General features: G+C 40.9%; 1 protein-coding gene across 1 annotated transcript; it reads right to left on the reverse strand.

Moving 5' to 3' along the window:
• Positions 1–1810: 1810 nt before the first annotated feature.
• On the reverse strand, positions 1811–16877 carry LOC106571412 (neuromedin-B receptor). Its single transcript, XM_014144470.2, has 3 exons — positions 16283–16877; positions 8709–9054; positions 1811–4473 (listed from the first exon to the last, which is right to left on the reverse strand). The coding sequence occupies exons 1-3, from the start codon at positions 16681–16683 to the stop codon at positions 4090–4092; spliced, it is 1131 nt and encodes a 376-aa protein (XP_013999945.1). The 5' UTR covers positions 16684–16877; the 3' UTR covers positions 1811–4089.
• Positions 16878–17238: the final 361 nt, after the last annotated feature.

Consider the following 17238-nt stretch of genomic DNA (forward strand, 5'->3'; position numbering starts at 1 on the left):
AGGACAGCGGAGTCAATCACCACCTTCCGGAGACACCTGAAACCCCGCCTCTTCAAGGAATACCTGGGATAGGATAAAGTAATCCTTCTAACCCCCCCTTAAAAGATTTAGATGCACTATTGTAAAGTGGTTGTTCCACTGGATATTATAAGGTGAATGCACCAATTTGAAAGTCGCTCTGGATAAGAGCGTCTGCTAAATGACTTAAATGTAAATGTAAATGTAACTTATACCCTGTTGCCTAGTCACCTTACCCCTATACATATCTACCACTATCACTCCAGTATATCCCTGCACATTGTAAATATGGTACTGGAACTGACTGACCTTGTATATAGTATGCTTACTTACTTTCTTGTTCTCTTCATATTTCTTGTTTTTATTTCTTGTGTGTTTTTGTTCTACCTTATGTTATTTTTAGTATTACTTATTATTATTTAGTTGTCGATTACTGCATTGTTGGGTTTAGAGCTTGCAAGAAAGGCATTTCACAGTACTTGTGCATGTAACATTAAAACTTGTAACTTGAACAAGGAAGTAAAATTCTGTGTATTTCCAACCCAGTAGTATTTCATATGATAGATGCACAATGGTGTGCTGGTTCATAAATCGTATCATAAGCTAAAAGCTAATCATACTCTGCCAGCAAGCCATTCATTGTGTCTCTCACTTTATGCCAAAAATGTATACTGTTTGCATATCCTCGTCAAGCAGGTGTAACCTGTGTTGTACATATTGTTGATGGATAAACAACTCACAGCACAATTAACACAATTCAGTAGTAAACTTCCTTCTTTCTAGGAGTCTTTATTTGTTGAATACTCCTGAGAGCCTGAAAAAGTCTAAATCGGCAATTAAAACCACATCAAATTATGTTGATGTATGTCAATTTTGTGTATAGAGCACACTTCCTCCAGGATTTTTTCAATTTTCTGCAATGTTGTTTCAATTTTCTGCAAACCAGCATATGGAACAACTCTCTGAAAAATGTGTCCTTCCTGGTCTGAAAACAGTGACAAACATACTGTAACACCAACTGTTCATGCCATCTGGAATCCTTGGGACGTCTCAACTCTGACATTACCCCACTGAAGTTGACATTTAAAGGGGTTAAGGTAAGGATTAAGGATAGGGTTAGGTAAGGGTTAAGGTTAAAGTCAAGGTTAGGGTAAGGGTAAAGGTAAGGGTAGGGTTTAGTGTAGGGACGTCCCAAGGATCCTGGATTTGCCCTAATCTAGCACCAACGGCATGTGGGGGGAGGGTTCTTGAAATGTAACATCCAATCAAAACGTTTTTGCAATACAAAATTCTCCAGGCCTCCAAGGGAGGCGTGACAACGACGTGATTTTGGAGGTATGGCAACGTGAGACTACAGGTTTCTATACATTTCCCTCTACTTCTATCAGTGCATACATACAGTATATTCATGTATCAGGACATCGACCTCCCACCTCCTATGGCTATAAGCCCACCGTGTTTGCGCTGGGAATCACCCTATTCAGAAAATGATGAAGGAAATGAAAACAAGATGAACCACTGCGATTTCAAACCAAATCAGGCCTGGGAGATGGAGATAAAGTCCCCTTTAAAAAGAGTGTTTTATTTACAACAGATCCATTATCTCTGCTGTGTCTCTCTTGTCTGACTAAATGCGCTCTCTGAAATTAATAAAGACAGGTTGCTCACCTTAACATTGGCATGGTCCTGAATAAATAAGACTAATGCATGTTGGGGAGGAATGTGAAATATGCATACGGACAAACATCTATGGACATACCACATGTAGGTGCATACCACAGACCCAACAGGCTAAATCTTGTGAGTAGAATTTATTAATTTGATCACATTTATATTATATGTAATAACGTAATAGCAACACAAAGTATATATTTGCATGTCAAATATCAATATTCCATAAATAATATGTGATTCATAAGCAGAACAAATTTGAATGAAAGCATACATATCATAACATTACAATTGTTCACAGACAATTTCACCTGGCACATTTAACATGACATACTTTCACATTTGTTGTGATGGTATTACATGCTGTGGATATACTTTTCCACAGACAAACAGCAGGAGCCTTGGAGGATCCGTTCCTAATTCAACAAACATTGTAAATCCACAGAAATTAGGAGCTCATAGTATCACATTGCGTTGATAGCAACGAGGTCCTTTATATGATGAAGAATTTCAAACACATGCATTTTTCATTGTACATTGTACATAGTGTTTCAAGGTATCACAAATGATGAAGGAATCGAGAACTATGGTAGAATAACACAGATATATTTCCATGGCACTGAAAAGGGGACAGACGATAGAAAATAGCTGTAGACTCAGCCATTTACTTTTCTCTGTTGTTACGGACACAGATCTCTTTTCCAGTGAGGGACCTGTTGACTTATCACTTGAGATCAGTGTATCAGGACATGTTACTAAGGCTGCATTTAGGCAGCCTGATTCTAATCTTTTTACACTTTTTTCCACATCAGATCAGCTCTTTTGCCAATAATTGAGTAAAAGACTCAAATTGGGCTGCCTATGTAAATGCAGCCTATTAAACAGATTGATTTTGTACAAAAACGGCCGTTTTTCTGTTTAAGAGGAAGAGATAGGATTTGATTGAGGACGTTAATGTGTAACGTGTTAGTTGGTTTAATCCAGTAATCATGATCTCCTGAGTGATAAGTGTAATTAAAGATATTCTCTGGTACTTTTGTATACTTGTTAGCCAGTAGTTCTGAAAGTAGCACCCACGAGCCAAAAGTGGTCCCCCGAGTATTGCATACTCCATCACAAATGTACAGATATGTGCACCACGTCATTGCTCTCTATCTCTTGTTCTACTGTGTGTGAGCGTTGCTAACTGTCACTCAAATGGCAAAGGGCTGAAACTCATTGACTGAACTCAAATTGCTACGGAGCTTGCCCACGTGGGGGTAAATGTAGGAAACTGGAGCCTACAGCTTACAGAAAACAGTCGCTTTCAAACTAGGAATTTCGTGGCTTATTGAGGTCAGACAGTAATTCTGCTCATAGATTATGTATGTATGAACTACACATTGACACATCCAGCCCAAAGGTTTAAAAAATACTTACTAGTTGCCAAAGTATAGAAGCATGTCTTTAAATGTAATTGAGTGTAATTGAGCATGATTAATCATGTTCAGAAAGCACACTGTTCTTAGAGCGTATTCCTTTACATGCTCAATGAAGCTATGCTGTGCATGGAATGGTCAACGTTTGCAAAATAACAACACAATATTATACAAAAAATGTACAGCATTGTTGCAGCATTTGCAGTTCAACGTACTGGGACACGTTTTACTTAACAAAACAGCAAACATTGGTGTCACATTGAGCATCTGAAGATAAACATTCAAACATAGCACAGGAAATGGCATTGTCAAAGTGAATATATATCTCATGAACAAATTTGTATGGTGTTTATCATCTCACTGTCCTGCAATAGTGGCATGCAGGTTCCCATCAACACTTGGTAAATGTTGGTTTCATTTCCAGCGTACATTTCCTGTGGTCCCCTCTGTCTGCTTTGGCACTTCTATCCACTTTCAGGCAGATGTTTGAGGGAAATAATTACTTAAAGGGACATTATGATTTTTGTTGAAATTACCCTTAACTCCTGTGCCCCCTTGGGAGCCATTATAATGTTGTTTTTAAGTGCATGGACAGATTTCCTGTCATAAAAGCAATTGCCTGCTCTTTAGGTTTGGAGTTTGGGCAGTATGTGTCACAGACAGCATACAGTATATCTATACAAACTCTGTGAAGTGATACATGCATCAGATTGACCAAAAAACATGAAAAGTGGAACATTGTGGATACCAGTATTTACGACAGATTTGTTGACAAACATGTTCAGTTCAATACTTTCAGTTCATAGGTGACCATCTCATCTGCAGCAATATGTAGCATTGTGGGAAATGTATAGACAAGGCGGCTTCAAGCCAAACATTTTCTTTTGAGCACACATGCATGTCCTTTTCAGAATAGTCCACCTTGTAAAGTTTTGCACGTTATCTTTTTTTGTTGTTGGTGCCACTCCTACCACTCCTAAACCTACAGAGAGACCTCCTGCCTGTTGCCATGTCCATTGATGACAGTAGGGGTGGTCTTCTTGATGGAGGTCATTCTTATGGCTGAGGTGCTCTGCTGGTAGCTCGTGTTGCGCTCGTGGTGGGGCTTCTTCTTGCAGTGCAGTGAGCTGTTGAAGTGCCTGCGGAAGCTTTCGCTCAGCAGGTAGAGAGCAAACGGGTTGACACAGGAGCTGGAGAAACTTAACACCCGGGCTAGCAGGGTGATGATGAGGTGGGTCAGGGAGGAGTCGATCTGACGGTAGTTGAAGGAGCGGTACATGTACAAGACATGGTTGGGGAACCAACAGAGAGCGAAGAGGCCCACGAAAACCAGAACAATTTTGGCAAGCCGTTTTCTCGTCTCCATCTTGGGAAAAAAAAAGACATGTAGTGTTTGAAAATACATATTATATAACATAAAGCCATTTCAATCTTCCAGAAGGATTACAGAATACAAAATACAGAAGGTCTCCCTCCAGAACGACTAGAGAATACAAAATACTGAAGGCATCCCTCCAGAAGGATTACAGAATAGAAAATCCAGAAGGATCACAGAATACAGAAGCCCTATGAAATAAAATGTGTCCAAATCACTCTCTTCTGTATTTTGAATAATAGTGCACAGGCTACAGGCTACAGGCTACAAGTAGTATGGCTATTGTCCTTTAGTATCAATACAGTATGTACCAGACACCAATCAAGTATGAACAAACAAACAAGAGCCATCAGTACTTTAAGTGCCCTGCAGTCAGCACTCTTCAGAAGGGTCAAAGATATCTGTACTGTCATAACCTTTTATCGTATGAGCAGAAATGTCAAACAAGAAGGTCCAGTCCAATCAACATTTCATCCCACAGAGTGTCTGACAAACAGCACAGATAACAGCTTCTGAGTACTGCTGTCATCCTATTTGAACCATCAGTGAAGTGAGCAGGAGATTGAGCTCTGAAATGCAAGTCTGGGTTGGTTTTATATCCTGGGTAATTGTCATGATTTAGCTCGCCATTCAATGGCAGCCAGCTATCAAGACGTGATGCTGGCACTCTGCCCACAATCCTTTTAGGTTCTTCAACAAAAACCTGAACAATCCACTAACTTGTCAGCAACTTTTCTTCTGATCAGCACTATATCTTGTATTGAACTGGACTTCATAAATTATTCAGAAATGTATTAGAATCTTAGTCAATAGCAAGCTGTTATATCTGGTTAGTTAGACAGTAAAGATGGTCTACATTGATATGGATGTCAAAATTAAATAACTTTGCTTATAATTCGGCACAGTATCAACAATCTTTCATAGCCAAACATGTAATTCCCTACATTGTTGTTATCGCGTCACAATAAGTTATTCACTGTTGTATTTGCTGGTCTCAGTAAGAAGTGTGGGGTATGAATTATAAACTATTCCTACTATAAACTTCTACAGCCGACAAGGAAAGTTTTATTTATGGAACTGTGTGCCAGGGAAAGTTAACAGACTGTAGCCAAGGCCATAGTTCTAAATACAGGAGGCTTAACTAATATTGTCTTGATTATGCTGTCACTGTGTTTTGTGTGTTAGCCTACTTTTGTGTAGAAAGCCTGCCAAATGAATCCTTCCAGAGCAATTGTTGCATATCATAACAGCACAATAACACCCCTGGCATAGGGAGATGGTTGGACTGTATGTTTACATTCATACATATCACGTCTGAAATCATATTCACTAGCAGTGTCTGCCTGGACAGTGTCATTGTTCATATTAAATTGTAAATCTGCAAACACCATTGTAGGGACCATCCTCTATTCCAAAGTGATTTAAAATAGATAAAGATTAGATGATTATCGGAAAGCCTATTTTCTACGGCCTTTATTGAAAATGTATCGTACAGCAGTTCATCATTTCCAGCACCACCCCAACATCAACATATGTGAAAATGTCGCGTTTCTATGTTTTGTAGTAAAACGTTTAGAGAAAGGTAACTGTTTCCAATGACATCATCAACCAATTAGTAGGCAATGCATACTCACGATTGGTCAAAATCACACAATTCACACCAATGATGTCATTGGAAACACTTATTTTCCTGTATCTTTCTTCTACAAAACATAGAAACGCACAATTTTCACATATGTTGATGTTGGGGTGGTGCTGGAGATAATGATTAGGAAGTTGAAAAATGGTGAAGTTTCCCTTTAAGACCACTGTTACTATAGCTTTTCATAAAGTAATGAATAGAAACTGTCTTTCCGAAGTGCATGTCTGTTAGACATGATAGATAGAGATTCAACCAATACTGTTTCATTATGTCTCAAACAATTACCAGAATCATGTGTTTAGGGTCAGCAAATCTCTCTCTCTCTCTCTCTCTCTCTCTCTCTCTCTCTATCCCGTCTTTCATCAGGCTAATGCAACTTGTCATATAATTAGTGTTAAATACCTTTAAATGTCTTTCAGTAGAGACAGATGCTATCAGAGTTTTCCTCTAAATGAGACTTGAGCCTCTGCAGCCCAATCCCCCTGGACCTGTCTAATAGGAGATGTACACAGCCACAACATCAACAGTCTGTGTTGTTCTTCTATTTTAAGGGTTCACCCAAATGATTAAGTCCTTTAATTTGATTTGAAATACAAATGCACAGAAACAAATCTAGAGACAATAACTTTGATTAGTGGGGATATAGTGCCGGGGATTACTTTGAGGCAGAGACAGTAAAAGCTAATGTGCATTTGAAGGTTCAATGATTTGGTCATCCTCCAGGCTTCTCGTATTTTCACGTGTCGCACAGATGTATACCAGATTCACTGGGTATCTACTGTAGAGGATAGCTGGGTCTCGGGTCTCTTATTGCCTCACAGCTGTGAATAAGACAACACATGAAGCCCTTCCAGCACCACTCATCAATACTGTTTACTATGCATTGCTCATTGTTGATATCAGCCTCACATTGGCCAGTGTAAGCACCTACTTGCATATTTTATGACCTGGATTCAGGTCAGGTCTGAGTCAGGTTCTCATTGATTGGAAGCTGGGTATGGGTTTTGGTTTTGGACTATATCTGTTTACTCATGCTCTTGGTTGGGTAGTGATCTGGATTTGAGCCCATTTGTCTGATGATTAGTTAGAAGTTCTTAACTTTGTATGAAATATTAAAGCAAAGCAGCATCTGATTTAATGTTCTTTGGTCAATGGACGCTCAAATGAATGTACCTGACCAGATCATTGCTTACATTTAGAATTTACTTCCTCCTTCCCCTGATGTATAATTTATTACCTCTGCAGACAGTAAAGATCGAGCATCCATGCAACGATCAGTGATACATCTTGACATGGTCCTCCACTTGCCCTTTACAACATTTAAAATATTTACTTGGTGTATTTGACTACAAATGGAAATGTCTGCATTAAAACCCGGAGCCTCTTCACATTAAAACCTGTAACTAGGGTTCCGGGGTTATGTCAAAAATAAAACAAATCCTGTGTAGCAAGAAAATGTGTGATGCTGTTCAGTTTCGTCAAATTCAAATGTGCACTCTATCTCAACGTGCACTCTAGCTTAATATGCACTATAACATGCAATAATGTTTGGGACTTTTTCAGGAAACCTGGTTACTGGATTTCATGTAACAAGCCCCAAGATTCATGTGACCAACATACAGTGCCTTCGGAAAGTATTCAGACCCGTCTGCCTACCCTACCATAAAGGCCTGATTGGTGGAGTGCTGCAGAGATGGTTGTCCTTATGGAAGGTTTTCCCATCTTCACAGAAGAACTCTGGAGTGACCATCAGGTTCTTGGTCACCTCCCTGACCAAGGCCCTTCTCCCCTGATTGCTCAGTTTGGCCAGACAGCCAGCTCTAGGAAGAGTCTTGGTGGTTCCAAACTTCTTCCATTTAAGAATGATGGAGGCCACTGCGTTCTTGTGGACCTTCAATGCTGGAGAAATTCTTTGGTACCCTTCCCCAGATCTGTGCCTCGACACAATCTTGTCTCAGAGCTCTACGGACAATTCCTTCGACCTCATGGCTTGGTTTTTGCATTGACATGCACTGTCAACTGTGTGACCTTATGTAGACAGGTGTGTGCCTTTCCAAATCGTGTCCAATCAATTGAATTTAGCACAGGTAGACTAGAATCAAGTTGTAGAAACATCTCAGGGATGATCAATGGAAACAGGATGCACCTGAGCTCAATTTTGAGTCTCATAGCAAAAGGTCTGAATACTTAATTAAGGTTTTTTTGTTTTTTATTTTTAATACATTAGCAAAAATTTCTAAAACCTGTTTTCACTTTGTTATTATGGGCTATTGTGTTTAGATTGATGAGGGGGACAAATTACTTCATAAATCTTAGAATAAGCCTGTAACGTAATAAAATGTGGAAAAAGTCAAGGGGTCTGAATCCTTTCCGGATGCACTGTATGCTCCCTACACCGGTATTATCAAACAACAGATGTGTTGTACCCTAAAAGCATGGAATGAGATATTCAAAATGTCCAATTCAAATGGATCCATCAAGTTACCTAATGTTCTTAATATGCCGTTCCTAATAACCACAACTGTAAAAGTCAAACCTCATTCGTGACTTGTTTGATATACAGGATGTTGTTGTTGTTACCTACCTGTCTCTTAGTGTGCTCACTGATCTCCCCAGGCATGTCGTGAGCACTCTTGACCAGCGTCCTGGCGATGTGGTAGTAGTACACAGAGATGATCCACAGGGGAATCAGGAAGTACACCAGGAATATGAGGACAGAGTGGATCTTGGGATGCATCTCATTGGAGAGGGGATAGGGCACACAGGCGGTGAAGGTCACGTTCTTGTCCTGGATGTGTACTACCTGGGAGAAGATGGCCTCGGGCACCGCCAGCAGGACGGAGATCACCCAGATGGACACAGCTTTCAGACACGTCCAGAACACAGCACTAGATGTCTGGATGTCCATAGGATTCACAATGGCTTTGTACCTGAAAACACAACAACACAAGACCAAAATGTAATCTTGGTGTCAAAGGCTACAGCGAAACTCCAGGATCAGGACAGACATGACACTCAGAAGCAGTGATAGACAGATATGACTGAACCTGTGATCATTAATTATTTGATGGTTCGCTGCAACTCACACACTGATAATAGACTCACAAAACCTTTTTCAGACTCTCCAAACTTTTTTCAACCTCAGTGAAGCATTACTGTAGATAGAACAAATTAACGTTAATGGAAAGCCTTTACTGACATTTTCATATTAATAATGAAATTACATTCAAAGCAGTCTTTTCCATGCAAATGGGATTAAATGGCCAGCTGTCCTTACTGTTCTAATTTCCTTGTCTAAAATCAAATGTCAATTATGTGATTATATTTAATTAATCTAATTAACTTTAGGAGGCTTTGACAAAGACAAGGAATTTCTGAGTCCATGAGTACCGAATAGAAGCTTTATGGAGTGTTAGAGGGGATATTTTACATACACATGAAAGATCTATGGAGTGCATGATGATTGCACTAGCTAACAAATGAATGTCCTGACCGTAACACACCCAAAATAATGATATCCTTGGATTGAGATCAAGGGTTCCAATAATTACCAGTAAATGAAATTATAAAGATTTAACTGAAACAATAATGTGTTTCTGCACTGCTGCCAAAGTGCATCTAAATATTGATATAAACCCAAATGTTTACAAGCTGATCAATAAAACAAATGTATAGGTTAGACTTTGGCCTGATCTCCCGTGTAAATCAACACTCAGTGTTATGTGTATAGAATAATTAAGTTCTGCTAAGTCAAACAATATAGGAAATGCGGGGGAAAAATATAGGAAATGCGGGTGCAACAGAGGATGTTCGCTCCATTGGGCATAAAGAGATTTGTTGCTCCAATGATATAAGATTTTCCACATCCTGACTGTTTTCTAACGATATTTCTGCAGATGAAATGTCTGATCTGGAGGAGAATCTCGATTGGCAGTTGGAGGTTTGTACACTGCCCTTGACTGTGCTGTTCCAGCAGCCTCGGATGCCTTCTGCCTGTGTAGAAATCCCCCATAGTCATAGACCACGCTGCCTCAGGCGGCAACAGACAAGCACAGAAAATGGACACATTGATACCGCACCAGAGAGAAACAAGGATGGGTTTATTGTCTGAATTTACATGAACAAACCACTGTAATCCCACTTTATTGTGTTTTCATGTTTGTGAGCATTACCCAGGTGAGTGCTAATAAGATACAATTATTTAAAGCCCTCACATCGAGTAAGCATACAAATGGCTTATTTTCATTGCTCTTCACCACAAAATGACATGCTGAATTGGACTAGGGAAACCATAGAGAGAACAGCTGTAGACTGCAATCTCACCATATGGCCCCTAGTGACAGGGATGGCCAAAAGTCATGGTCATCTCCAGTGACGATTGACATAGCCAAACTTTTCCTCCAACTGATAGAGCTCTATATTACATTCTGTGTCATAGAAAGAGTCATTACAAAGCACTGTACCATTTTTGGACTTCTATAATGGCATGCACAATGGGTATTATTTATATCAGAGAATCCCATGGACTTTAATATGATAATAAAACATTTATACTTTCATATTGATGTCCAGACCTGAGTCAGACCAGGAATTTTCATGACACCAGTTAACTTTTAGCTGAGGTAGGAGCTCTTAATACCAGAAGACAGGTTATTTGTTGGGATATAGAATGGTAACTTGAGAAGGTCACTGTCTCCATGCATCAGTGGTCTTGGTGAGGGTATGTGTGGGGGAGGAAATGGTCTGCTAGGTCAAATTAAGGTCCCAAACAAAGATTCAGGCATGGTTGCCCTTTTAATCTCACACACTCAGACAGTAAATTATGCACTGTGCAGATTATTCTGTATGACTCCTCTTGAATGCCTGATGATAACTGAATACAACTGAACTGGGCTTGCCACCCTCATTCTTTATGGAATACAACATGAAGAGCTTATTTTCAAAACACTATATATACACTACCAGTCAAAAGTTTCAAAACACCTACTCATTCAAGTTTTATTTTTTATTTTTACTATTTTCTACATTGACAACATCAAAACTATGGAATTACACATATGGAATCATGTAGTAACCAAAAAAAGTGTTAAACAAATCAAAATACTGTATATTTTATATTAGAGATTCTTCAAATAGCCACCCTTTGCCTTGATGAAAGCTTTGCACACTCTTGGCATTCTCTCAACCAGCTTCACCTGGAATGCTTTTCCAACAGTCTTGAAGGAGTTCCCATATATGCTGAGCACTTGTTGGCTGCTTTTCCTTCACTCTGCGGTCCGACTCATCCCAAACCATCTCAGTTTGTTTGACGTCAAGGGATTGTAGAGGCCAGGTCATCTGATGCAGCACTCCATCACTCTCCTTCTTGGTCAGATAGCCCTTACACATCGTGGAGGTGTGTTGGGTCATTGTCCTGTTGAAAACACTAAGCCCAAACCAGATGGGATGGCATATCGCTGCAGAATGCTGTGGTAGCCATACTGGTTAAGTATGCCTTGAATTCTAAATAAATCACAGACAGTGTCACCAGCAAAACACCTCGACACCATAACACCTCCTCCTCCATGCTTTACGGTGGGAAATACACATGCAGAGATCATCCGTTCACCCACACCGCATCTCACAAAGACACGGCGGTTGGAACCAAAAATCGCCAATTTGGACTCCAGACCACAGGACAAACTTCCACCGCCTAATGTCCATTGCTCATGTTTCTTGGACCAAACAAGTCTCTTCGTCTTATTGGTGTCCTTTAGAAGTGGTTTCTTTGCAGCAATTCGACCATGAAGGCCTGATTCACACAGTTTCCTCTGAACAGTTGATGTTGAGATGTGTCTGTTACTTGAACTCTGTGAAGCATTTATTTTGGACTGCAATTTCTGAGGCTGGTAACTCTAATGAACTTATCCTCTGCAGCAGAGGTAACCCTGGGTCTTCCATTCCTGTGGCGATCCTCATGAGAGCCAGTTTCATCATAGCATTTGATGATTTTTGCAACTGCTCTTGAATTAACTTAAAATGTTCTTGAAATGTTCCATATTGACTGATCTTCATGTCTTAAAGTAATGATGGACTGTTGTTTCTCTTTGCTTATTTGAGCTGTTCTTGCCATAATATGGACTTGGTATTTGACCAAATAGGGCTGTCTTCTGTATACCCCCCTCTACCTTGTCACCACAGAACTGATTGGCTCAAATGCATTAAGAAGGAAAGACATTCCACAAATTAACTTTTAAGAAGGCACCCATGTTAATTGAAATGCATTCCAGGTGACTACCTCATGAATCTGGTTGAGAGAATTCCAAGAGTGTGCAAAGCTGTCATCAAGTCAAATGGTGGCTATTTGAAGAATGTCAAATATAAAATTGATTTTGATTTGTTTAACACTTTTTTGGTTACTACATGATTAGATATGTGTTTGTTCATAGTTTTGATGTATTCACTCTTATTCTACAATGTAGAAAATAGTCCCAAAAAAATTAAGAAAAACCCTTGAATGAGTAGGTGTTCTAAATCTTTTCACCGGTAGTGTACATTTTCTGAAATTGTCACATTCTGACCAGTAAAGGGGTTATTTGTTATTGTAGTTTGGTCAGGACGTGGCAGGGGGGTATTTGTTTTATGTGGTTCGGGGTGTGTGTTTATGTAGAGGGGTGTTTGGTTAGTGTTTTTCGGGGTTTTTGGACTATGTTCTATGTTAGTATATTTCTATGTTCTAGTCTAGTCGTTTTAGTTCTATGTTTAGTTTATTGATTTGGCCTTCAATTGGAGGCAGCTGTTCCTCGTTGCCTCTGATTGAAGGTCCTATATAGAGGGGTATGTTTTGTTAGGGTTTTGTGGGAAGTTGTGATTGCATAGCTGTGTTTAGCCTGTAATCCTGTTCGTTTGTATGTTTTCTTGTTTTGTTTTCTTGTTTTGTTTTCTTAAGTGTTCAAAATAAATATATAATGAGCACTCAACCCGCTGCGCTTTGGTCCACTTACTACGACGCCCGTTACAGAAATGTTTAAAGAACTTCTGAAAGAGTGAAAAACACACAGATCTATCTAATCATAGCATGGGGTTGTTTAATGACAGACAGGTCATTCCAGTGCGTCAGCCCAGTCCAACTCGTCCTGTTCCTGCTCCTCGCACTAGCCTTGAGGTGCGTGTATCCAGTCTGGCATCTCCAGTACCAGCCCCACGCACCAGGCCTCCAGTGCGTCAGCCCAGTCCAACTCGTCCTGTTCCTGCTCCTCGCACTAGCCTTGGGGTGCGTGTATCCAGTCTGGTACCTCCAGTACCAGCCCCACGCACCAGGCCTTCAGTGCGTCAGCCCAGTCCAACTCGTCCTGTTCCTGCCCTCGCACTAGCCTTGGGCGTGTCTCCAGTCTGGTACCTCCAGTACCAGCCCCACGCATCAGGCTTTCAGTGCGCAGTCCCCGTCCAGAGCTTCCGACGACAGTACCCCCGTCCAGAGCTTCCGGCGACAGTACCCCCGTCCAGAGCTTCCGGCGACAGTACCCCCGTCCAGAGCTTTCGGCGACAGTACCCCCGTCCAGAGCTTCCGACGACAGTACCCCCGTCCAGAGCTTCCGACGACGGTACCCCCGTCCAGAGCTTCCGGCGACGGTACCCCCGTCCAGAGCTTTCGGCGACAGTACCCCCGTCCAGAGCTTCCGACGACAGTACCCCCGTCCAGAGCTTCCGACGACGGTACCCCCGTCCAGAGCTTCCGGCGACGGTACCCCCGTCCAGAGCTTCCGGCGACGGTACCCCCGTCCAGAGCTTCCGGCGACGGTACCCCCGTCCAGAGCTTAAGGCGACGGTACCCCCGTCCAGAGCTTCCGGCGACGGTACCCCCATCCAGAGCTTCCGGCGACGGTACCCCCGTCCAGAGCTTCCGGCGACGGTACCCCCGTCCAGAGCTTCCGGCGACAGTACCCCCGTCCAGAACCGAGTGAGACGGCCCACAGTCCGGAACCAAGTGAGACGGCCCACAGTCCGGAACCGAGTGAGATGGCCCACAGTCCAAAACCGAGTGAGTCGCCCTACAGTCTGGAGCTCCCAGAATCGTCCGTCTGCCCGAGGTCTACAGCAAAGTGCTTCAGCCCGAGGTCTACAGCGATGCGCTTCAGCCAGAGGCATTCAGCGGGGGTGGACAGGTTAGGTGGGGGACTAAGGCCAGAGCCTGAGCCACCTCCACAGTAGGAGGATTGGGGAGGGGGGGGGTGTAGCACGGGAACCGTCGGTGATGGCAGCCACCCTCCCTTCCCTCCCTTTAGTTTGGGGGGTTTATTTAGTGTCGTCCAACTCATCCTGTTCCTGCTCCTCGCACTAGCCTTGAGGTGCGTGTATCCAGTCTGGCATCTCCAGTAAAGGGGTTATTTGTTATTGTAGTTTGGTCAGGACGTGGCAGGGGGGTATTTGTTTTGTGGTTCGGGGTGTGTGTTTATGTAGAGGAGTGTTTGTTTAGTGTTTTCCGGGGTTTTTGGGCTATGTTCTATGTTAGTATATTTCTATGTTCTAGTCTAGTCTTTTTAGTTCTATGTTTAGTTTATTGATTTGGCCTTCAATTGGAGGCAGCTGTTCCTCGTTGCCTCTGATTGAAGGTCCTATATAGAGGGGTATGTTTTGTTAGGGTTTTGTGGGAAGTTGTGATTGCATAGCTGTGTTTAGCCTGTAATCCTGTTCGTTTGTATGTTTTCTTGTTTTGTTTTCTTAAGTGTTCAAAATAAATATATAATGAGCACTCAACCCGCTGCGCTTTGGTCCACTTACTACAACGCCCGTTACAGAAATGTTTAAAGAACTTCTGAAAGAGTGAAAAACACACAGATCTATCTAATCATAGCATGGGGTTGTTTAATGACAGACAGGTATTTGCAAGACAAATAAACATGTTTTTTTTGCTAAACGCAGTATATCTGTCACATCCTGACCATAGAAAGCTGTTATTTTCTATGGTAGAGTAGATCAGGGGGGTGTTCTAGTTTAGTTTTTCTATGTTGTCATGTTCTAGTTTTGTATTTCTATGTTGGGTTTTGTTTGGGATGATCTCCAATTAGAGGGAGGTGGTCATTGTCTCTAATTGGAGATCATACTTAAGTAGGTGTTTTTTCCACCTGGGTTTGTGGGAGATTGTCTTTGAGTTAGTGTTTGTGTCACCTCTGCGTCACGGTTTGTTTTGTTATTCAGTTTATTTATATGTATTGCATAGTTTCACAGTGGAAAATAAAATATGGAATGACACACACGCTGCATTTTGGTCCGCTCCTTCCTACTACAACCGTAACAACCGTAACAATATCCGCCTAAGTAGTACTGCTAGGTTTTACACTGTCAAATGTAACAAAAAACTACATTTTTTATAAAGAACTGTACAAATGATATATTTGTGAAATCAATATAAAAAATTATAAATACAGTAATATGAGATCTGTATGTAAAACATTAACATTTAACATTTTAGTAATTTAGCAGACACAGAACGACTTAGTTAGTGCATTCATCTTAAGATAGCTAGTTGAGACAACCACATATCACAGATACATATTCAGCATATGAACATTCCATTCCAGCTAAAGAATAGATATGTAGCGTTTGTTAGAAGAAAAAAATAACATTTTAATACACACCTAAAATCTATGAAGCAATATTTTACACACACATGAAGGTACTCATAAGCAATCATTTCTGGTGAAAAAAACACAACTGTGAAAAATGTGTGGATATAGTGTTTTGGAAATAAACTCAAAATACTCTTATTCTTGTGATTTGTCAAATGTACAGTGCCATTTTTTTCGAATCTCAGCATTCATGCTGCTACTTCCAGGGAAGATAAATGGCCATTCTAACCGTGTCTCTCCTGAATAAAACAATATAACACAAATCAGGCTTATTGAAGTCAATACAACCAGCAGGTGTACACTATTTGATTAATTTTAAACATTTCTGAGGCCACACTTGGTTTGTCAATCAAAATATCCACAGATTTGTCAGTGACATTTACACAGCATTGAATTATGATAAAACTTGTGTTGTCAATAAAAATAATCATAACAATTGATGAATCATTATGAATTACATTGGTAATTATTCTTAACATTTGCAATTAGGTATACATAACAATAATATTGGCAATAAGAATACTTCCCATTCATCTATTCTTGATCTTACCTGTCAGCGCTGAGAGCCGTGAGAGTGAACACTGAGACTCCGACTGAGGTGAGTTGAATGACCGGTATTAGTTTACAAGCCACAACACCGAAGATCCACTCCTCAAAGAAGTATCTGAATGCGTCCACTGGAACACAAGTGACCAAAAGCAAAAGATCCCCAGCTGCCAAACTCGAAATAAATATGTTGGGGACGCTCCTCATTGCACTGTTGGTGATAAAAATCTTAACCAAGGTAATGTTCCCCAACAACCCAATCGTTATGATCAGAATATACACAGTCGGTATGACACATCGTATAATAAAATAAATAGTTTCCCTTCCATCAGGTATCCAATCATCAGTAAAGTTATAAAAGACAGAATGTCCAGTAAAAGATAAGTTATCTAAAATGTCGTCCATTGCTACTCGGGGATTTGTACAATGATCACTTTGCTGAAGATGTTGACCATCTGCCAAAGCAGGTCTGAGGCGCGGGAGCTGTCCTTCCAACAAAGTGCTGAAACCGCCGGGGTGCTAAAACGCACGACTGAAGCCACACTGACTGGCGCGCAAAAGAAGGAGGCACTTTTTCAACACGCATACAGCACCGATGACGGAAAATAACTCACACCAGTTTTGCATATGATGTGTACCATTGTCAAGGTTACTCACATACTATTTCATAGTGGTAATTTGATTGACTATAAACGGAATAAACTAATAAGCTATACTGGATTTCCTTAAACAAGCACCAAATACCCATTTCACGTTCAGGATGAGAAAGCTGTGCTTGAAAACATTTGTGATATAGGATGAGCTGTTCCTTGAGTCTACTAAGGAAAATCCAATGTCATTTTTCGAAACGGAAACCTCTCATTATGCAAACTGAGCGGGGTTTTGGTCTCCTGCACAGGTATTTCATTGTCAGCCAGCCCTTATCTGTAGGAGCTGTATGGTGTCGTTATTTGAGTCACC

The sequence above is a fragment of the Salmo salar genome, chromosome ssa15 (genome assembly GCF_905237065.1).
Source record: "Salmo salar chromosome ssa15, Ssal_v3.1, whole genome shotgun sequence".
In the NCBI taxonomy this organism is placed as follows: Eukaryota; Metazoa; Chordata; class Actinopteri; order Salmoniformes; family Salmonidae; genus Salmo; species Salmo salar.

Coding starts and splice junctions, on each gene's coding strand:
- LOC106571412 (XM_014144470.2), bottom strand. CDS start 16,683: ATGGACGACATTTTAGATAACTTATCTTTTACTGGACATTCTGTCTTT. Junction 9,055..16,282: donor ACGGCTCTCAGCGCTGACAG/GTAAGATCAAGA, acceptor TTGTGTTTTCAG/GTACAAAGCCATTGTGAATC. Junction 4,474..8,708: donor GTGAGCACACTAAGAGACAG/GTAGGTAACAAC, acceptor TTTTTTCCCAAG/ATGGAGACGAGAAAACGGCT.